The 24,000-nt window shown below is 42.5% G+C and overlaps 1 protein-coding gene across 2 annotated transcripts in view; it reads right to left on the bottom strand.

Annotated features, from left to right (window-relative positions):
• LOC146634319 (protein NLRC3-like) overlaps nt 1–24,000 on the bottom strand; it is a 580,191-nt gene that overhangs the window by 3,747 nt on the left and 552,444 nt on the right. The window contains exon 11 of one of the 2 annotated variants that reach the window (XM_085376609.1): nt 989–1,162. In XM_085376609.1, the coding sequence (XP_085232735.1) occupies nt 989–1,162 (174 nt within the window). Of the gene's footprint in view, nt 1–988; nt 1,163–1,651; nt 3,457–24,000 lie in introns of those variants that run through there. The other variant, XM_085376648.1, reaches the window with a different exon arrangement.

Raw genomic sequence — 24,000 nt, 5'->3', positions numbered from 1 at the left:
GATAAAATTAGGAGCTGGCTAAAGTGAGACCCATTTTTATTTCCACCCATTTTCCACTGTGGAGGACAAAAGGTTTCAAACTGGTCCAGGTCTTAAACCTCACGTGTTCTTCCTAATAGCAGTAAATGGATAGAAATAAGGCTTTTATGAAAACACTGAATAAAACTTGCTGCCTTTAAAAAGACTAAATGTACAGTTCAGTATTGAATACTACATAAAATAAACTATATATAAAGTGTGTCTGAATGGTAGAGATGCAGAAATATGTGCATGTAGCACAGAGCCACGGCTCAGTGTCTGAATGAGTCTCACAGACCTGAATGTGCTGTTGAAGCCATTTATAATTATAACGTAATTCTTTACTCGTTTGATCTGCTCCTTACCACAAGCCACCAGACGTAGAAGGTTTTGGACTTTTAACTATATTTTCTGAAGTTTTACAACTTTTCTTACTGTTAAAAACCTCGTTATGGCCGTTCATGCTGTACAAAGTAATTAGACATGTGTGGTATCTACAGAAACGTCAGAATCTCAGCTAAAAGTTCACAAAACCATCTCAACAACCACCAAACAGCTGAAACAGCAGGTGAACAGATCACACAAAAAAGATGTAAACACAAATCCACCTGATCATCTGTTTTTTAAACATGAAGCGTCGTTTTGGACGTTCATTTACTGCTGGTTCAGTGAATTTTGGTTGGACAGTGATGAAACCTGCAGCCTCAGAATCTGTGAGAAGTCTGCTTTCAGCACGCAACAGCATTGTTGTGTTGTGTGGATCCACCTCTGCAAACTCATCACTGTTTCACCATCATGTTTCTACTTAGACAATAACAAAGGAAGCAGTTCCCAGGAACTACTTCCTGTCTTGTTAACATAAGAGTACGTTGCCCTCCAAAACACCTCCACTTCTCCTCTTATTAGAGGACTGCCTTATTATTAATCTGCTAATTCTGTCAGTTGATGAAAGAAAAATGCTTGATCTCACCTGAGAGTTTCCAGTGTACAGTGTGGACTCTTCAGTCCTTCAGACAGAAGCTTCACGCCTGAATCCTTCAGGTTGATGTTACTCAGGTCCAGCTGTCTCAGATTAGAGGTCTGAGAGCTGAGACCTGAGGCCAGAGCTTCACAGCTTCTCTCTGACAGGTCACAGTGACTCAGTCTGAAAAATAACAGATAAACAATTACAAAAATAAAACACTTATGTTGAAGCGTAATGAGATACTATTATATTTAGCAATATTTCATCTTGTTTTGTCAGGAAACTGAGCACTGATGCAGAGCAACATGTGGAGAGAATCAGAGGAGAAGAAGTGAAGAGAGAACAGCAGTAAAACAACACTGAATTGTTCAGTGTGCTTTTGATATCAACAGAATGTGTCAAACTTCTTTATTTTGTATTTGTTTTAGTAGAATTGATGATTATCACTTAGATAACAACCACAGGCCAGGTCTAAATTGCACTTTGGTGACAGTTACACCCAGAAATATTTCAGAAACGTGGACAATTTGTGCTCCATTGTATTCAGTATTGAACAAACTGAGTACCGATGACCACTTAATATTTTTGATATTTTATTTGAGTTGTTCCACCTGATCTGTGTTAACTAGAATAAACATTTAAAAGCTAAAGCTATGATCACATATGTACTTACAGAGCTTTGTTGGAGGCTTTGACCACTGGCAGCAGCCTCAGAAGAGCCTCCTCTGAAGCAGAGTATTTCTGCAGGTCAAACACATCCAGATCTTCTTCTGATGACAGTAAGATGAAGACCAGAGCTGACCACTGAGCAGGAGACAGTTTATCTGTGGAGAGACTTCCTGATCTCAGGGACTGTTGGATCTCCTCCACTAGAGAACGATCATCCAGTTCATTCAGACAGTGGAACAGATTGATGCTTTTCTCTGCAGACAGATTCTTACTGAGCTTCTTCTTGATGTACTGGACTGTTTCCTGATTGGTCTGTGAGCTACTTCCTGTCTGTGTCAGCAGACCTCGTAGGAGAGTCTGATTGGTCTGCAGTGAAAGACCCAGGAGGAAGCGGAGGAACAAGTCCAGGTGTCCATTTGGACTCTGTAAGGCCTTGTTCACAGCACTCTGGTGGAGAGATTGAAGTTTTAGTTTGTTAAATAGTTTAGACCATGTAGAGGTTGTTTGTTGTTGTTCCAGCAGATTGAGTCCAGAGTTGATGAAGGTCAGATGGACATGAAGAGCAGCCAGAAACTCCTGAACACTCAGATGGATGAAGCAGAACACCTTGTCCTGGTACAGTCCTCTCTCCTCTTTAAAGATCTGTGTGAACACTCCTGAGTACACTGAGGCTGCTCTGATATCGATGCCACACTCTGTCAGGTCTGATTCATAGAAGATCAGGTTTCCTTTCTGCAGCTGATCAAAAGCCAGTTTTCCCAGAGACTCCATCATCTTCCTGCTCTCTGGACTCCAGTGTGGATCTGTCTCAGCTCCTCCATCATACTTGACCTTCTTCACTTTGGCCTGAACCACCAGGAAGTGGATGTACATCTCAGTCAGGGTCTTGGGCAGCTGTCCTCCCTCTCTGGTTTCCAGCACATCCTCCAGAACTGTAGCAGTGATCCAGCAGAAGACTGGGATGTGGCACATGATGTGGAGGCTTCGTGATGTCTTGATGTGGGAGATGATCCTGCTGGCCTGCTCCTCATCTCTGAATCTCTTCCTGAAGTACTCCTCCTTCTGTGGGTCAGTGAACCCTCTGACCTCTGTCACCATGCCGACACAGTCAGGAGGGATCTGATTGGCTGCTGCAGGTCGTGTGGTTATCCAGAGGCGAGCAGAGGGAAGCAGTTTCCCCCTGATGAGGTTTATCAGCAGCACATCCACTGAGGTGGACTTTCTAGGGTCAGTTAGGATTGTAGTTTTGTTGAAGTCCAGAGGAAGTCGACACTCATCCAGACCATCAAAGATGAACACAACCTGGAAGTCTTCAAAGCTGCAGATTCCTGCTTCTTTGGTTTCAGTAAAGAAGTGATGAACAAGTCCCACCAAGCTGAACTTTTCCTCTTTCAGCACATTCAGCTCTCTGAAAGTGAATGGAAATATGAACTGGATGTCCTGGTTGGCTTTGTCTTCAGCCCAGTCCAGGCTGTATTTCTGTGTTAAGACTGTTTTCCCAATGCCAGCCACTCCCTTTGTCAGCACTGTTCTGATTGGTTCATCTCTTCCAGGTGAGGCTTTAAAGATGTCTTCTTGTCTGATGGTTGTTTCTGGTCTGTCTGGTTTCCTGGATGCTGTTTCAATCTGTCTGACCTCATGTTCATCATTGACCTCTGCAGTCCCTCCCTCTGTGATGTAGAGCTCTGTGTAGATCTGATTCAGGAGGGTTGGGTTTCCTGCTTTAGCGATGCCCTCAAACACACACTGGAACTTCTCCTTCAGCTTAGACTTAAGTTTACGATGACAAACAGCAGCTGGAAGTTCTGAATGAGAAGAAAAATAAACACTCAATTCCAAAAAGAACTAATCTTTAAAACATGTTGCTCCATCTTCCATCTCTGGAAAATGTTCATTTATCCAGCAGCTTAAATCTTTAGATAAATCCTCTTACGTCTCTGCAGACGGTCAGCCAGCTCCTCCTGCTTCATTCTCCTCAGGAAGTCCACTGTGATCTTCACAAACGCCTCTCTGCTGCTGCTCCTCTGACTCTCTAAGCATTCTGGGTAATCTGGACTCAGAACCTTCTGGATCTTCTTCAGCTCGTTCTTCACAAAAGTGATGATGTTGTCCTCCAGCAGCTGGAACAGAATATTTATGAATGAGCCAATCAGACTGAAATCATGGAGCCAAACATCAGATCCATGTTGGACACACTGACGATCCACTGGTCTACAAAGAGCAGCATGGAGATGACTGTGAACAGAACAGATGTAACAGTAGTTGTTGTACATGTACAGACCATAAATATGGAGTCCAGCTGTGTTTGATGCTGCTGGGCAGACTGACCACTGGGAACCTCTGAGCTCTGCTGCTCCACTCTGTGGAGGAACCATGAAGGATTAGATCAACACAGGATAAAGATCCAGGAGTTTCTGCTCAAATAACTTCATCTGAATCAAGTCTGTCAAGTTTTAAACTCTCAGATTGTGAACATATCAGTAATTTTCAGTCTGTTTTCATGGACGTCCTTTCAGTGGTGATGTCAGGGATGATTTTGAAGAAGCTCATCAAACTGAACCATCAGCAGATCACTGCTCCAAAACCAGAACATGATCCGAGTCTCCCTCCACCACCAGAACACCAGCTTTACTAACGTGGTAGATCAGTGTAGTACAGATCAATAACTGATGAGTCATTTGATCAAAATCACTGAGTGCTTCACGTCTGACCCTCTGATGCTTCTGTAGACATTTTGCATATTTAATGAATGTCTGACAGTTTTACATTCATTCTATGAACACAGTGGAAATGTTGTGTTATAGTCTCCATGTTGTTTCCAGCATCATAAATTCTTAAGTTCAGAAAATTAGATTCTTTCTTCACAGCTGAAAAACAACAACATTTATTCTCTATTGAAATCTGCATCGTCCACTCCAAAGGTCACAATCTGAAGGTAACATCTGGTTTTGTTCCCTGTGGTTAACTCTGAGCATCAGTATGGTGGGATTTATCCACTACATCCACACCACTGTGGTTCAGTGTTGTCCTGATGGAGTAACAGCAGCCAGTATGATCCAGGCTTTAGCTGCTGGGTCTCTGTGTGACCTCTCAGACTGTTTAACAGATCAGACACAAAGAGAATCAGAGCAGCTCTGTTCTTTAAAGACAAACATGAACCCACTCAGGTCACACTTTCCCCACAGATATGAGCATCACTGTCCTCAAACAGCAAATGACCAAGTCGAACATTTGGATCTTTTCTCTTTCATTGTTTTCTTTTTAATGAATCTTTGTAACAATCTGAGGATGTTTCAGGTCATATTTATCCAGGAAACACAAACATGTAAAGGAGTCATCACAGCTCTCTGACCTCGTTGCTCCAGGTTCACCACTGAAGTGTGGAGGGTCACCTTTGGACCGGTCACTCCTCACAGACGGACAGCTGGACCCTGCAGACTGTGACCTCTGACCTCTGCAGACACAAACATGATTGAAGCAGCTGTGATCACACAGACTGCAGATAATGCAGCTGTTTCCTGTCAGTAACATCCTCTTAGATTAGAGTTCAGCTTTTTACAGGAAAACTGGACAAAACTGATTTTTGTTACAAACTCATTTTCATTTCCTCTCAGCTCACAAACACAGTCAGACAATCAACCAGAGTCAACACTGATTATAATGTCAGTGCAGAATTATTTCTGTTACTCAGTGAGTTCAGCTCTCTGACCTCGTTGCTCCAGGTTCACCACTGAAGGCTGGAGGGTGACCTTTGGACCGGTCACTCCTCACAGACGGACAGCTGGACCCTGCAGACTCTGCTCTGTCCTCCTCTTCCTCCATCATCATCTTCAGTCAGTCTGAGAGGTAAACCACAAACACTCAGTGAGTTCACATTAACAGGAGGAACTGAGTTACAGTCGCTGACCTCTGACCTGTCATGTGACCATGAAACCAGGTCAATATGTCTGTAGGTTCAGTCATCCAGGTCATGTGATCTAAGGAGCTTGGAGAGAAAAGAGACGTCTTTAAGTTTCTGGAAGACGTTTCATCTGAGAAGCTTCTTCAGCTCTAAAACCAAACGGTGGAGAGTCCCAGATATTTAAACCTGAGAGGGAAAGAAAGCATGTCGCTGACCCACCACTGATGTTATTTCAAGGAGGAAACTGAGAGCCTTTGCACCAGGAGCACAAACATCAGCTCCAGCAATGATCCACTGATGTGTTTTTATTCCATGTATGAATGTTGTTATTGACAGAGATGACGTTTGTGTGTCAGTGATGCAGTGACTGTTGTTGTTACCTGTACAGGCTGGTTAGACTCTATGAAACAGATCATACAGATCTCTGCATGTTAGAAGAGACTATTAAAGGTCATGAATGAGACAAAGGCAGGGAGGCGTCCTTTACAGCTAAACAGCAGAGTGAGAGAACAGCCAGCACCTCTACATTTATCACATTATACAGCACATGTATGATACTGACAGGGATGAGAAGAATTTAGTGATTCTGATCCCATCATTGATATTACTTATTGATTCTCAGTAGCTCTGCTCTGACAGTCACCACCATCACTGAGCAGCATATCAAAGACATTTGTGCACATTAACTGCATGTTGTGGCTCAAATGTTTGTGCATGTTGGAGGCATTTCCTCTTTGTTGTGATCAGTGTTGGTCATTACTCAAAACAGTCATTATTACACATATTACACAGAACACTTTAATTAAAAGTAATGGAGTACGTTACTTCATTACTCCTCATAACATTACTTTGATGTTAAAATGAACAAATGAGCATGTAACAACATGAAGCTGAGGTACAGCCCCACACACCAACACAGATCCTGATGAGGTCACGTGATGTTTCTCTGAGTGTTTATGAACACAAATCAAAGATGAAACAGCACAAAGACACTTCAAAGTGATTCTACTGTAGAAACATGAACAGGTAGAAACCTGCAGCCTGACTGCTCATCACTTTGTTACCTGTTCAAGTTCAGCAGCAGCAGCTCACTTTATCACGGTGCTGGTCTGGGGTCAGTGTTTACTCAGCTTTAACTAGTGATGTGACGTTCTGTATCGAGGCTTCGAAGCGTGTGTCGAGTAATGGAGGGGGCGTTTCCGCGAAGCGCGTATCCAGGCTTGCTTCATTTATGGGAGGAGCTGAAAATGATGACGTCCGAAGCCTCGCTGCCCGGCTGTACCACGTGACTGGTTCAGGAAGCAGTTCGAACTTTGCCGCGAGCTATGACAGCGATATAAACCCCTCAGACAAAATGTGGGCGTTTGATGGAGAGTTGCGGTTAGTGAGAGTTAGAGACAGTTTAGAAAAAAAAAATCGCCTACGACCTGCCACAGTGGAGAAACTGTTTCTTTTTAATAAAAACCAATGATGTGTCCCCTAAACACTAATCACTGTCCTTGCCTCAATGTTACAAAAGCACAACCACTGTCCACACCTCACCTCACAGTATATGATCATTTCCATTTTAGGCATTTCCAAATAATCATGTTCCATACTGCCAGTATAAATATACACAGTACACTGCATCACTACAATATACATGTTTTACACACTCCTTTTGTTGTTGACATTTACAGGCTGTGTGCAAAAAGGCCACACTCTTCAAATTCATCAGCTGCTCTGCTATCAGTCCACTAGGTGGAGCCTGAAGCACACACGATGCATTCACTGACACACACTGAGTCACTGTGACTGGAAGCTTCAGTCAGTCCAACACGTGTGAACATTTTAAACCTTTCAGTTGATGGACTACTTTTAATTAACTGCTTTAGCCCACTTACAATGAAAATTTAAAAAAATCTTGTTCATGACGTGTGTAGTATGTTAACACTATTGGAAGGAAAAAAAAAACTTGAACTCCAATTTTGAAAACACAACTTTCTTTTTTTTTTATAAAGCTCTGACTTGTATTATGAGTCTGTGGTCTGGGAGAGAGTCTGTAACTCTGTCTGCAACATACAGTAAATAATGACCAATGTTGGTGATAGAGGATTTTTATTATGCAATATGATCAAGTATAATCAAATGTGCTTTATATTCAAATACAATATAATCAAGTGTGTTTTATTTTCTAGTGTTCATATATTTTCACGTAACTGAGTCTATTTGTTAACACAAACGCAATGTATTCTTTTTTAGTATCTGTGATGTCAGATAAGCATGATAAACTTCTGTATTCTTTACCCCAGTCTGAAAGGTCAGACAGGTTGAGATAATGCCTGAACTCTCCTCCTGTAACTGAAAAGAGGAAGTACTATGTAATCAGTTTCTTACCCTATAAATAAAGGAACAAGACATGCATTCTGTGTGTGTGATTTTGCTGAGAGGCACACACCCATGCGCATGTCTTAAAACTCTCTGATTTGGTCTGCAAGTGTCTTATTTTCTCTTACTTGTGAAAATAAATGTCAAAACCCCTGACAGTTGGGCAGTTAATTATATAGTTACTTCTTCAAAAAAGTAACTGAGTTATACAAACAAAGTTTTTTGCAGCTGTTTACCTAAAAATGCAGCCAAGGTGTTTTTTTAAAATAAACATTTCAAACTATTTACAGAACAATCAGCTGTTCTGCATCAAATCTGATGCTACACAAATTATTTGTGCCGCTCCAAAAAATAATTCCTGTCCTCTATGAGATGAAGGAGAACAACAGCCTGATACCTGCAGGCCTGACAGCAGCAGATGTGTCACTGCTGTAACACCTGTAACACTCAGCAGTCGCCTCATTGTCCTGACACACAACACTACTGACTACACTACACACTAACTACACACTAACTACACACTAACTACACAAGATTTGCTCTAAACGCCTCAAATCTCTCACATCTCAAACACGCCGTCACTCCGTTTCTTAACAACTAAATGCCATGTTTTGATTGGTTTACTTTAATTTCAATTCAGGTTAGAATTCTTTTTGTGTGCGCAACACAGATTTTCTCTGCGCAGAGACCGTGCCAACAGTGCGCAATTCAGAATCAGAATCAGAATCAGAAAGGGGTTTATTGCCAAATGTTGAGCAGGTTTACAACATTAGGAAATTGCTGCGGTGCTTCAGTGCAAACAAACTGTCATAAATTGCGCTTAAATAGACATGAAAAAAATAAAAGTAGGAATAAGAATTAAAAGTGCTACGTAGAAAGATATGTGCATGAGATATACATGAGATATATACATGAGAATAAGAATTAAGAGTGCTGCGTAGAAAGATATATACATGAGTGCAGGTGGTGATCAGTGCCAAACATGGAATGATGCAGTGACACAGCGTAGGGTCATGTGTTAGTGGCGGGGACAGTCATACGGTTATTGTTCATGTGTCCAACAGCAGAGGGGAAGAAACTGTTCTTATGGCGAGAGGTTCTGGTGCGAATGGACCGGAGCCTCCTGCCTGAGGGGAGCAGGTCAAACAGACTGTGTCCAGAGTGAGAAGGGTCAGCTGAGATCCGAGCTGCACGCCGCAATGTCCTGGAGGTGTACAGGTCCTGCAGAGATGGGAGTCTGCAGCCAATCACCTTCTCAGCAGAGCGCACAACACGCTGCAGTCTCTGTTTGTCCCTGATAGTGGCTCCAGCGTACCACACGGTGATGGAGGAGGTGAGGATGGACTCGATGATTGCAGTGTAGAACTGCATCATCGTCCGTGTTGGCAGGTTGAATTGCGCACGTGCGCAGGTTAGAGGGAACATTGCTCACAAGGTGACTACCAATAAAAATGAGTGTGCTTCACTGTCAGAGCTACGGTGATTCAACCAGTAGGTCGAATGACTTGATAATAAAAATGTTTATTTGATGCTTTGCATTGAGGCGCATTGTTGAATTTGCAGGGACACAATAACCACAGATCAGTTGTTCAAACCACTACAGTAGGGAGCCATGTTATGAATAATAATAATACTAATAATAATGTTAATTTAAGTAATTGTTTTTGACTGAACATCACATATAATGTAACAAGCAGAAAATTCAGGTTAAGTGCATTATCAGCATTTGGAGGAGCTCCTTATCCTTCTCTTTACTGCTCACCTCTTACAAAGTGTTCACACAGTTTGCTAGCCTCTGTCAGCCTGCTAGCTATGCTAACAAGTCTACTACACACACTTGACTCGGTCACATGACAGACAGCAGAGATAGCTGCTCTGCTAGCTAAGCTAACTCATGTTAAAGGTCAAAGAAATGAGGCGATGCTGCTGGGAGTTACGTCACAGACTAGCAGAATTTAGTTATTCAGCATAATATTTAATCCTTATTATCTCCTCCTCTCACCTCTGTTTACATCTAAAAACAAGAAAATTTAGCCAACAGTTTATTAGCTTTGGTGAAATTATAAACAGGCATCAGCGCGGTCACCTATACTGTCCTTTAATGCTAGAGCAGCAGGAACACCAGTTAATCTAAAATCTCCTTTTCTCTCTGAAACAAAGTGACAGCAGGCTGAGTCAAAGACAGAAACCTTATTTAAACACCAAATATTCACTTCCTGATCCAGGATTCAAAGAGGACGTTGAACTTACTCAGCTTCTTCTTCCAATGAACGTCTTCACTCTGCAGCTCTCTGCTGTCTGGACCAGGTCTGTGTAGAAACAGAGAAAATCCTCTGCTTCTTCTCCGTCAGCAGTCGTCTGTGTCTGCAGGCTGCGTCACATTAAACACTTCACACCAGCAAAGACTCTGAAGCTCACAGGTCAAAGGTCAGCTGCTGCACCTTTTGTGATATTAATTTGATCAATAATTAACCTGCAGCAGGTTTCGGCTCCAACTCCAACACACAGAAAACAACCCTGAGAACGAATCAGATGGTGTGTGGGTGTGTCTGCAGGCTTCAATAGATGAGCATTAAACACTCAGCAAAGAGGCTGAAGCTCACAGGTCAACGGTCAGCTGCCTCACTGTATATAACAATTCACTTTTGAACAGTAGATAGCCTGTAGGCGTCTCTGCAGTGATAAACAGTTTACACATTAAACACTGAACCATAAAAGAAGCTTAAGCTGCAGCTCACAGGTCAAAGCTCAGCTGCTGCACCCACTTATGAGTTTAAATAAATCATTAATCATGATCTTTTCCCTCTCAGCACTTTCACTTGGCCTTGGAGTGTTTTGACGGAGCTACACTGTATGTTTCAAATGTTGTAAATAAATTGGGAGTTAGGGCTGGGCAATATGGCCTAAAATCCATATCGCGGTATAATTTGAAGCACGTGCGGTAACGATATATATCGCGATATATTCTTTTCTTCTGTATAACATATTTTCCACACTATAAGGACTTACAATCCTTTAATTTTCTCAAAAATCAAGAGTGTGTCTTATGTATGAATTCTGGTTGTGCTTACTGACCTCGAACCGATTTGGGCGTGCAGAAATCTGTTAAAAAATGTTTTAGTAGAACTTTGGTAAGCTACGAAGCCGCATTGCTTGATGGATTGTCAGAGCATTACGGCTGCCGTGGTGAGGAGCTTCGCGGAGTAATCTGGGTCTAAAACTCCGTCCGCTTCAGGTCCCAAAGTCAAACGAACACTAAGAGTTAAAAACGGTCTAAATTCTTTCATCTTTAATAAAATCATCAGCGTTGCTGCTTTACCAGGTGTAACAATTAAGTTTAACATCCATGAAAACAGAATTTATTAAATTTAACGGAGTTAGAAGTTAACAGGAAGTTAGCTCGCTAGTTTACACCTAAACATTTCATACCATGTTCTGACTGAGAGATTTTTGAAACTAATTCAAACAGCTCTGCTATCACTTCCACCATAAATGAAGACAGAAAACTAAACAGCAGTGGCGTTTGCAGGGTTACTGAAGTTGGACTACCTGGTATATAATGTTGTGCTACGTGATTGCTAGCGACACAGCTATGTTAGCATAACATTAGCACAGTGAAGCTGGAGGATGAACGCTAACTTTTTTTCCACTCGATAAAAGTTAACGTGAGGGATTCTGGTGGTCAGGGACAAATGCAATCGCATAGCAGGATGCTGTACACGGGCCAAACTTCAGTCAGGAGAACAACTGAAATCATCCATCCACAATATGAGGTTAGTTATGATTCGTCTCGGAACTGAGGACGCCATCATCTACCTGCTCAATCGTGTCTACACCCATCTGGACCAGCCGGCGAGCACTGTGAGGGTCATGTTTTTTGACTTTTCCAGTGCTTTCAACACCATCAGGCCGACCCTCCTGGGTGATAAGTTAGCAGCGATGCAGGTGGATGCTTCTCTGGTGTCCTGGATTGTTGATTACCTGACAGGAAGACCACAATATGTACATCTCCCACAGTGTGTGTCTGACAAGGTGATCAGCAACACAGGGGCACCACAGGGGACTGTCCTCTCCCCCTTCCTCTTCACCCTCTACACCACAGACTTCAGCCACTGCACAGAGACATGCCATCTTCAGAAGTTTTCTGATGACTCTGCGGTGGTTGGATGCATCAGCAGGGATGATGAGACAGAGTACCGGGCTGTGGTCGACTCCTTTGTCACGTGGTTTGAGCAGAATCATCTGCAGCTCAACGTGGCAAAGACCAAGGAACTGATCGTGGACTTCAGGAAGACCAGGAAACACTTGTTTCAATCCAGGGGGTCAGTGTTGACATTGTGGAGGACTATAAATACCTTGGAGTACACATTGACAATAAACTGGACTGGGCTAAAAACACCACAGCACTTTACAGGAAGGGCCAGAGTCGTCTCTATTTTTTGAGGCGACTGAGGTCCTTCAACATCTGCCAGAAAATGCTGAGGATTTTCTATGAGTCTGTTGTGGCCAGTGCGATCCTCTATGCTGTTGCATGCTGGGGGAGCAGGCTGAGGGTCGCAGATGCCAACAGACTTAATAAACTAATCCGTAAGGCCAGCAATGTTGTGGGGATGGAGCTGGACTCCCTCAAGGTGGTGTCGGAGAGGCGGATGCTGTCCAAGATAAAGACAATGTTGGATGACACCTCCCACCCACTCCATGACATGCTGGTCAGTCACAGGAGCTCGTTCAGTGAGAGACTGAGATTACCGAAAAGCACCACTGAACGACACAGGAAATCATTCCTGCCTGTGGCCATCTCCCTGTACAACGCATCCACTTAACACACTGTTTGCTGCTACAACTACACATGTTTCTTTTCCAGCTATTTATTTATGAGTGACTTATGTATGTATGTATGTATGTATGTATGTATATATTGTACTATTCTTAGTTAGTGTATTGTCTGTCTTGTCTTAATGTTGGTTTAAAATGGAGCACTGTAACAAAAAATAATTTCCCCCAGGGATCAATAAAGTATTCTGATTCTGATTAATATACTGCAACAACATGGGAATAGAGCAGCTGCGAGAGAATTCAACATTAATGAATCAATGTTACGGAAGTGGAGGAAGTGCAGTTTTTGGCTTTCCCCGCGTTTCAAAAGTGCTTTATCTCTTTGCTATGACTGTCGCCCACCATAATTGCAGATGATAATTGTTGTAGCCGCTGCGATGCTTTCGACCAAAAAAGGCGCAGCTTGATGACATCATCAACATGCGCTATCGCGATAGAGCGATATAGTCAGAGGCCCTTTCTCAATTCTAAGTACGCAAGTATGTACTCGCGTTTTCGGCGAGACCGGATTTGCCGAGACCGCACGGACTTGCCGGAAACGCGAGCACGGACTCGCGATTTGTACAATTGGAACACCGGCATACTTGATGATGTCACAGGTCCAGAGTTTTTACTGCCGTCCCCTCTTAATTTAACTGTGAGTAATATGTTATGAAGCTTAACTTTAATCACAGCCAAACCGGTTTACTCAGGAACAAATAAAACACTGAAATAAGCCAAACATTAACATTTAGAAGTGATCTAAGTGACTTATATATCATGTTTAACCTCAGTGGTGAAATCTCTATTAATAAAAATAGTGTACATGTACATACGTGTACATACCTTAATAAAAACAAGCAGGTGAGATGTTACAATGCTTTTATTTTTATTTTAGTGGACACTCAATACAATAGACAGCTGCTGGGGTTTGGGGTTTGTTTAACCTGAGTAGCGAAAAGACCGCGGGGGGGGGGGGGGGTTGAAAACGATGCGCTGTTCTCGCCAGCTCTAATGATCCTCGACCTCGCTGTCTGCTATGGAGCTGGCGGGTCACAGACGTCTCCGAAAACGCCGGAGCGTGTTTGGAAATAAATGATATCTTGATAAATCGAGCAGATATTTGAAGTTTAAAGGTTTATTTTGTGACCCAGAAAGAGTAATATTTAAAAGTTTTCAGCCCCGCTCGTCCACCATTGCCACGTTTGAGTTTTGGACGAAATGCATTCTGGGATATTTAGCTGTACAAAGTCCACACAAGTCACCACCGATGCATGCTCGATAAAAAGGGCGGAGCGAGAACTCGGCTTGATGCGTACTTCGAATTGGAACAGTACTTGGTCTCCGACTGATGACGTATCCCGAGTAGACGAGAACGCAAGTACGCACATTGAGAAAGGGCCAAAATCTCTATCGTTGACCAAGTTTAATCGATTCTATCGTATATCGTTTATATCGCCCACCCCTACTGGGAGTGATTTTGTTGTATTGGTTTGTTTTTTGGTTTTATGTTTCCAGGTAGATGAATGAAGACAGATTCACTCTTACCTTTTCAAAATGTCTATAAGGTAGACGAGGTCTATGCTTTTCTGCCCCTTCACAGATAATCCCAGTGATTTTCCTTTGGTCTGAAATCTCACCTGATCTTGTGATATTGAGAGTCATCTGCCTTTGAGGCAGCTAACCAAACAGTGTTCTCTAAACTCTAACTTTAATATACTTTGATATATTTCAGATTTCTGAGCTCTGCTCTGACTCCGTGCCAGTAGCTCCTTAATATGACTTTAGTTTGATCAATAATTAACCTTCAGAAAGTTTCTGTTCCCACCCCACCACGCCGAACAACCCTGAGAACAAATAATATGATGTGGGTGTGTCGGCAGGCTTCAGCACTGTGAGCATTAAACACAATAAAAGACTCACAAGTTCCTGCTCAAAGGTCAGCTGCCTTCAGATCAATCATTAACCTGCAGCAGGTTGTGGCCTGATGTGTTTGTAAGAGTTTCACTTTCAGGAGGAGAAGATTTAAACGAGTCACACAAATGTGAACTACAAAGTCTGTGACACACAATTTAGTGCAACCTGCATGAAATCTGACCTGAAGAAATCCAGTCTTCTGCCTGTTGTGGTTGTGACAGCTGCTCGTAGGAGAGTTTGTTTGTAGGAGGTGGAGATGTTCTCAGATCAAGTGCGTAATCGTCTCTTTGTGTAGACGCTAAAAGCTGTGAGCCAAAACTCTCTGCTCTGAAACTCTTCACTCAGTCCTCACGCTGAGAGTTTAGAGGCTGAACTTCTTGTTCCTCCATAACACTTTTCATGAAACAGCAGAAATGAGCTTGTGTTTCTCAGCAGTGCGCACACAGAGAACCGATCCTCTCTGCTCAGTCTGAACAAATCAAAGTGAAACGTCAGTGAAAACACAGCTGCTGATCAAACTGTGTCAGATTAATGCCTCAATGTTTCACTGTGAGGTTAAAAAATACGTAAAAATGATTTAAAGAAGTAGGAGGCAGATTTTCACAATAAGAGCACTTTGTTTTTAATTCAGTTAATGTCAAACTGTCATCAACACCTCTGTGTTGTCTCCGTCTCTGAGCAGATTCAGGCATTACTCAAATAATAAAGGCTTTTTTTCACTATTATACTTTTCATTAGTCTCCAGGTTGATGATTATAAACAGAATTATTAAAGTTTTTATCATTTCAGGCTGAAAATCAACATGAATTTGGTTCTAATCAAAGAAGCTCCTTTAATGTGTGTCATTAAAATCCTCACACAGACTTAAAAAGGCGACATTAACATTAAAATAAATGAAAGAAGCTTCAGCTGAGAGCTTCATGCAGTCATCATCAGCAGCTCATAGCAGTCACAGCTCTTTATTACGCAGCTTTGCAGGAATTAAAGTGGCTGAAGTGTCAGAGTTTGTGTGAGAAGCTGCTTCATGGACAGCTGTACACACGTCTTTATTATTTCTTCATAAATCAAACACACAGGTTTGTCTGGAGATGATTTAAAGTGTGTCGTTGTGCAGTTAAAGCTGTTTGTGTGACGCCCTGACCTCCTGTGAATGAAACAGCCAATCAGATCCATCAGAGAGAGAGCAGGAAGTGTGTGTTTGTGACAGAACAAGGAAACAGTGATGATGATGAACATAAAGGTCCTCTGATGTTTCCTGTTACAGTAACGCTTGTTCATCTGTTGCTCTCCTACACTTTCCTATAAATAAAGGAGAAAAAGTCCGTTTAGTTTCATTTCCTACAGCTCAGAGTTACACTTCACATTCCTGCTGTCACATCAAAAAGCTTCACTTTGGTCCAACATCTACATGTTAACATGAAACACAGACAGACTCAGAACATCTGGAACATCTGCACTTTGACCCAAACTGTTATAGCAGGATATTTTCTGCATATTTCTTATGTTGGACCTGTTTGAACTGTAAACGACCTGTAATCATCTGTAAATGGTGTGAGACACACTGAGGCCACCTACAGGGCAGCTGGGGAACAGCAGGGATCTGAAATCATACGAGACGTTAGTGAGTGAGAAGAACAAACGGACTTAAGATGGGTCGAAGTGATCAAAGTTGGTCTAAAACAGAAGATAAATCCAAAGCAGCATCAGATGAATGTTACCATTTCCAGTTACGGTGCCCTTCATCTAATATGGAAATGTGTTGGTTTTTTTAGCCGTGTTGTTGTTCTTCCTATTGTGTTTAGGCCAGAGATGCTCTTCAAACAGCTGACAGACATGACCACATTACAAGAACATGGTGTGAGTCCGATTTGATATTCCAGTCAACGCTGAGAGACCTTAACCAGGAAGTCAGAGGTCAGCTGATGCTGCGAGCAGGAAGTGAACCAAGGGAAAGGTCCACTCTACTCAATCTCAAAGAAAATATGCTGGTATTTGTTGATGTTGATGGTACAATAAAAATATATAATATAATAAATAATAAAATATCATGTGATGATGAGATGTGTTGTTGGTGTTTGTATTTTCTGTAAATGTCTTTTTTAATGTAAATGCTTTGTTCCAGACGGACAGGGAATCAGTTGCTGTACGATGACATCATCTTGATGTTGACGAGGAGGGCGAGAAAAACTAGTTTAGTCCTGCAGATGGCGATCTTGCACCGTGTTCAGAGAGCCGACACTTTGATGGTGCTGCTCTACTCAGCTTAGTTTAGCCTGGGTTGGACTCTATATGAGCAGCTTCCACTCTGGTTTCACTCTTAAACACACTTGTTTGATTTCACTTGTAAAAGTTGAAGAATAAATATTTTATTACAAAATTATTTGTTGATGCATTTTTTTAGGGTCAAATATCTTGTTTGATTTGAGGAATGAACTGTTAGGGTGGAAAAAGTGAATCAGGTTAAAATAGTGGTGCTTTATATCAGTGAAGATGTATAATGTAATTTAAAATGTTGATGATGGGTTGTAGTGGGCTTGTACTTACAAAACTGCCTCATTTTATTGGAACGATCCACAGTTGCATCCACTCACGGATGACATCTGACATCATTTGACATCTGGTCTGAACACGTTTGTACACAAGATGCCTCAGTTCTGGATGTTCCCACAGACTCCTCTGTGCACCTAAAGGAAAGGTCAAAGGTCAGCAGCACATGTAGTTGGGACAATTCTTCAGTCGCACAAACTACACAATCATTTTCCTCCAATGACGACTTTTCACTTGCAGAAATGGTCCTGTGTGATTTCCAGGCTGTGATATAAAAACTAGTTCCTAATGGCAGCGACTCACTCAGTAAACATGTGTTTCCTTCACCAACCTCACACACAGATCCAATAAGATCAGGAAGTGGGCAGTATAGTACAATATGTGTTATTCTGTGCTGCACTGCCCAAACTAAAGATCTGCTGAAGTGTTGGAAATGATCCAGATGTTTATTTTGGACGATACAGCAGAAGATCAGACATGAAAGTGGAGATAACACAGAAGACCTGCAGCAAAGGTCAGAGGTCAGACTGGGCCCTGGATTCAACAATGAGCCAATGATCATCAAGCAGTGACTAAAGCAGAGCCCTGACGTTCTGACATTCATCACACAGTCAGAACAAATGTCTGCTGATGACTTCATCTCATGAAACGACTGATAGATGTCAGTTCATTGATCAGCTGAGCTGCTGATCTTCATCGTCACAGAAACATTCAGCTTGTTTCAATCAGTAAATAACTCCCACTACTCCCAGTTTGAACTGTTCCCACTCAAAATGCTGTGAGAACAATGATCATTGTAGAACTTCACAAACATCACGTGTTGTTTTCCACATGTAAGATCAGCAAACACACAGAAACTTCCTGTTGCCACACACGGCCTCTAAAATCTCTTCCACGCTTTCTGTCTGAAGTCCACTCTCTGTGTCGGATCCACAGGAAACAACAAGATCTTATTAACATGGTTTTCAATGTGTCTCCTTCCAAAAAGTCCAACCAATGAACAAATGTGTGTATTTGTGGAGGCCGAACAAAAGCATGACACATTTCTCTGTTTCTATAAACTGGAGTCAAACACAAACATGAAGAGTTTCACTGACAGACTCCAAAATGCCCCCACAGTGGATCAAAGGGAAATCCTACAGTGTGGCCAGAGACTCTTAATGGCTCCAACATCAACACATCCACAATGTTGGATCCAGTTCTGCCTCACAGAGTTACTAAGACACACCCTCTGCCAGCATCACAACAGCTCCACCTGCTTCACCTGCCTCCTCAGCATCTGTACACCTGAAGAGAAAAGAAAGGCTCCAACAGCTCAAATCTACAAAGGATTCATGAAGTTTCATCCAACAATAACATGTTTGCCTTCCACAGTGTGCTGTTAGACACCACTGTACCTCTGCCATTTCAAAAAGAGCAGCTTGGGAACATTTTGGCTCCAAACACTTTGTGTTTAAGTTCTTTGTTTTCTTTGTGAAGCCGACAACATCTGGAGCTTTGTGACTCATAGAAACATCATTTTGTTCTTTAGATGACAGCAGATTGGGACTGAATAATCAATCACTGTCAAACCAATAAAGACAAACATGCTGATTTTACAGGAACTTTGTTGGAGAAGCTGCAAAGACATGAAACTGGTGGAGATCCCAAACCAGTTGATAGTGCTGGTTATTCCAAATAAAGCTGTTTCCCTTTGAGATGAAATGACTTTGTGTCCTGATATATAATAAAGATGTTGTTGTTTTTGAGCCCCTGTATTAAAAGTAGTTTAAAGTCAGCTTGAGTTTGATGTCTTTATGTCAAAGCTGCTCATGATGTTGAGCTGCTGATGGAATAAAAACAATATAAAAGCATGTAGTCCAGACTTAAATGCAGCCTGTTGTTAGCTGAGGTCCACACACAGTGTTTGACAGTGTAAAGTGTGTGAAAGGGCTGCTGGTGGAGCTCACTAGGATGAGCAGGTGACCACGAGGTGGAGAGCAGCTGGCCTGGCTTTGACCCGGGCCACGCCCCCTTTCTCTCTGCTTTGCTGTCACTTATCTTCACTGCTCTGTCCAATAAAGCTGAAAAAGGCCCCGAATCAAAGAAATCTGCTGCAGCCTCTGAAATGTCTTCTGTTTCCTTCCCGACGGCTTTTTCACCGTCAGCCCATCAGACAGTCCAGCAGCATTTATGATGATGTCATGATGTTGAAGAGGCTGCTACGGTGGCCTCCCATGACCCCCAGCCTCATCACCGCTGAGATGCAGACATTTGAAAACATTCAGCAGACAACTGAATAACAGTCCAACACAACAGTCTGTGTGCAGACACACACTGACCTTTCATATAGTCAAACACAGCTGGTTGAGTCATTTCTCTGTGAGTCTAAAGTGAATCTAGTATTTGAAAGTCCACTTCCTGTATTTGTTGTTGAAGACTTCTTCAGCTTCTTCTCAAGGACATCAGCTGCTTGTTTGGCAGCAGAGGCAGTTAAGAAGCTTCCTGAAAAACACTGAACAGTGAGTTCACTGTGGCATATCGTTAGCTTCATAGCATAAGTGCCTAAGTCATTTGACTAAGTCAATGACTTAGGCACTTTTGCTATGAAGCTAACGATATGACAGATTCAGCTTTCTGTGTGCAAATGTGTCTGTGTCGACCTTTCAAATGCTGTTGAATCCAAAACATCAGCGGCTCCTCGGCTGCTCACTTCATGCACTTCTGTCTGTGTGACAGTCCAATGACATCACAGCTGTTTCCAGCCCCAGTGTCTCAGGACTGGACACCTTTAAACATGTCGAGGATCAAACAGCGTCCAGCTAAACACACATGAAACTATCAGAGCTGACAATCATTCCAATAACATCTAATGGTTCATGTATGTAGACACAGGACTACAAGGAAATGGCTCTCAGCATCTGGCTGTGGGAACACATGAGTCCCTGTTTGTGTTCAGATTGTGTGCATGTTTTAGACGTGTGTCACATGTAGAAACACAACAATCCCACAATGACACACAGATGTGTTTGACACAGCTGTGCAGCTGTAAGTTGTTTCTAATGATTCATTGAAGCTCTTCTAACATTCTGGAGACGATCAGTACATGAATCTGTTCAACACGACAACAATTTGACTTCAGTGTGAACGTTTGCATTAAATAACCTTCTTCATCCAGCTGACAGCATCTTCATCCTATGATGTGAACAGTTCCTCCTGTTGATGACAAACCTCTGACAGGATCTGCTTGAGGAGCTTTTTCATGTGCAGCTCTCTGAGCTCAGGGCTGAGCTGCTGTTTCATCTTTAAGAGCTGCTGCCTCCTCGCCGGACTTGTTCTCCTCTTCTTCTCCTAATGACACCATTTCTGCTTCATATTAAATTCAATAAAGATGCTGACATGTATCTGTAGCAACAACATCATTGAATCTAGAACAACTGGAGCCAAACCAGTGGCTCTGCTGGGATCACTGGTGAGCCAACACTTCCTTGTTGATGCAGATTTCAGGGCTTCCTTTTGCTCCTCCGTTATAACTGTTCTCTCTTCTCAACACATGATGACACAAGGGAATCAGCAGTGACAAAGATGATGCTGAAGAGAAGCACACACTTCACACATATAACAGACCAGTGCAGTTACACACACCTCTGCTCGACATCAGGCCTCAAACAAAGACACAAAACACTAACTTGACTCTAAACAGAAGAAACGAGCAGCTGTTTCTGTTCTGTGCTTATTTATATTTGACACACATGCTTCTCTTTGTGCAAACACACATCGCACTATAAGGGTAACCTCGCACACAATGATTGGACAGCACAGTGATGATGCTGGGAGATCCTATACGCAGCAACACAGAAACACTGAGAACTTTAAACAATGATGGAAAGTGTTATAAATGACTTGTTGGCCTCTGATCTGTCACAAACAGCTGAAACGTGTCTCTCATGAGTCACATGAAGGTTTTTGACAGAAAGGACAAAAAGTAGCTGCAGTCAGTTTGTGTCATTTTTATATTTATTCATCTGGGAGAAAAATCTGAGGGACATTAAAATGTGTTTTCAACAGAGACAAGAACATGAATATAACAGAACAGGTAAATGAACATGTTTCAAGTAAACAGCTGGACTGATCAGGTCCAAACACAGAGTGATAAACTTGTCAAACAGCTGTCATATCTTTATATAGAAGCTCTTTATAAATGCTGCTCACTGCAGTCTGTTTACTAATAATGTCAAAGTGTTAGAAACACAGAAACATCAGAATGGTCTTTGTTCACAGAAACCTGTCTGGGATCCTTTGTTGTTCTTTTGATGCAGAGTTACATTATAAATATAAAGAGTTATTTCAGAGTCTCATCAGTTTTCCTGCATGTCTTTATTGAACACATCAGCAGGGCTGAAGCTCTCATGTTAAACACACACTGATCTATGGACACGTTCATGTGTTTCTAACAGAACCAGGCTGTTATCAGCCTGCACTAACATTATGTCACACACACTGAATGTAACAGTGACAGTTTACATCATCACACAATCAGCTGTGATTGTTTCACTGTCATCAAACGAGTCAACAGGAAGTAGAATCAATAGAAACCAATCATTTACTGACAGCATGTCTGATGGAAATAAGTGCAGATTATGTATGAAGTCTAACTGCACACAGTAACTGTGTTACAATAAGGACTTAACAGCGCCCTCTGCTGGAGTGTTTCAGTACTGCGTTAACTAGAATACACCACCTCCTCCTCACACCACCTGCTACAGCTCTACTCTTCTATGACTACAGTCATCCACAGCACTGATGTGAGGTCACATGGTTCATATGTAAGGAGCACAGCTGACCTCAGGTCAGTTTAATGACTGTGAGCAGCAGCTGTGTTATTGTCACTGTGACAGGGAGACACTCTCAGACACAGCGCTCATGTCAGCTTGTTCTCATGCAGGAGGATCAGGAGCTCCATGTTTGTCTTTCTGTTTGAATCATGATGTGTTTGTGCCATCAGAGTCTGTCATGAGTACTCAGGGTTTCACAGCAGCTCTTCTGGATGCTGACGAGGACTCCAACCTCATGTTTCACCTCTCTGAGCTTCTGATGTCTGTGAACACTCGTGTTTCTTCTCTGGGCTCATCTGGACAAAAACACCTTTCTGTGTTTGGCTGCAGCCTCATTCTGACTGACAGGAAGTGTGTTATCCATGAGCTGCACTTCTGTGAGGAAGTTTCCTGCTGTGTTTCCTGTCTGTGGACAAACACGAGTGTTCCAGCTGAGGACTTGGTTCCTTCCACCTGTCCATACAGGACATCACGCTGTCTGCAGCTCTGTAAATGCAGCTCCAGGTCCTTCCACGTGCTGCTCTGTATTTGTGCAGTTTGTAGTGTGTCCTGGGAAACGTAGCACACATGGTGTTCTTCTGCTGTTTCCTCCTTTCACTGAGTGTGAAACACTGACGCTGTGCTGTTGTTCACAGAGGGGAGCTGATTCTAGCTGCAGCTGGACTCTGTCATCTAACTGAATGTGTTGGTGCTGATCACGGGGCTCTGAGGGGGGAGCAGCAGGAGGACTCTGGATGCTGACGTCAGTGTATCTGTGGAAGCTCCCACAGCGTGTCTGTCATTCAATATTGTGCTGTATATTGTATCTATGCAAAGATGAACAGACTGTGTGTTCACTGGTCTCTGTGCTGCAGCTCTGATGTCATCATCACTCCCTCCTCCACCCTCAGCAGTCCCAGCATGCTGCTGTGGTGCACCCCACCCTCACTCTACACCTGAGCCACAGACCACACCCTCCACCTCAATATACACCACAGTTTTCTCTGCTGTGGAAATGAGATCAGGAGGAAATCATCATTATTATTATTTAATAAACGCTCACATTAATGTGGGCTTATTTGTTTCATATTAGAAACATTAGTTGAGTGTTTTTAGTATAAAATGGTCAAAGTCCCTCTTTTTGCTCCTCCCCTCACCTGTGGATGGACGCTGCTGTTACCGTGGTGACAGCTTGGATGTGTTTCAGTCCTGCCTGGTTATCACTGCAGGAATCTTTCACATTTATTACAGGTAATAACTCTGATTTTTCTGTGTATTATGAACCAAATGTATCCTGATACACACAGAGATGGATGAGCAGAGGTTGTTTTTGCAGTTTATGTAGTTACTATGGACTTAATGCACACATATTATTAAAATTAGGGCTATAACAGTTGTATTGATGTATAGCAACTTGAAATGCTCCCACAAATGGCTCCACAGCATGTAAAAATATAACAAAAGCTCTGGCGGACTTGGTTCTGTGGTCAGTCTTAAAGGGTGAAGTTAAACTCTGTAATCTTCACTGTGTCACAGAGTTCAGTGAGTCCCGTTATTCACAGTATCAATCAGATCATCAGAGAACAGCTGATCAGCAATCAGTGGTGCCAACAGCGCCTCCTGTGGTGAGAGGATGCAATAATGCAATGTAGCATTTTTCCACTCAACACTTGCAGTCATGGAAACTGTCTGTTGGATCTGTGTGACGTTGCTTTCTTGGTTAGAGTTCCTCACAAATGTCCAGATGATTCTTCTAATGAGGCGTCGACCATGTTTGCAGCTCTTTGGAAGAAAACGTCGCCCTTTGCCATCCTTACTTTTCTTTGACTTCTTCAAATGCAGCTGAACTCCAGCTGGTATTTTCTTGGACTTTGCAGCTGTTTCTGGTCATCAGTTCATTCCTGCAAACCTCTGAAGCTGAACAACAATGATGCTGCATTGCTGGCTGATCCCAAAAGGTTGATTCTGTTCATCTGGACGTTTTCAGAAACGTTTGCTCACTGATCAGG

The sequence above is a fragment of the Diplotaxodon limnothrissa genome, linkage group LG3 (assembly GCF_057381915.1).
Source record: "Diplotaxodon limnothrissa isolate DT_005_m linkage group LG3, D_limnothrissa_male_GT1.1, whole genome shotgun sequence".
Lineage (NCBI taxonomy): Eukaryota > Metazoa > Chordata > Actinopteri > Cichliformes > Cichlidae > Diplotaxodon > Diplotaxodon limnothrissa.
This window is presented reverse-complemented; position numbering and strand designations above follow the sequence as displayed.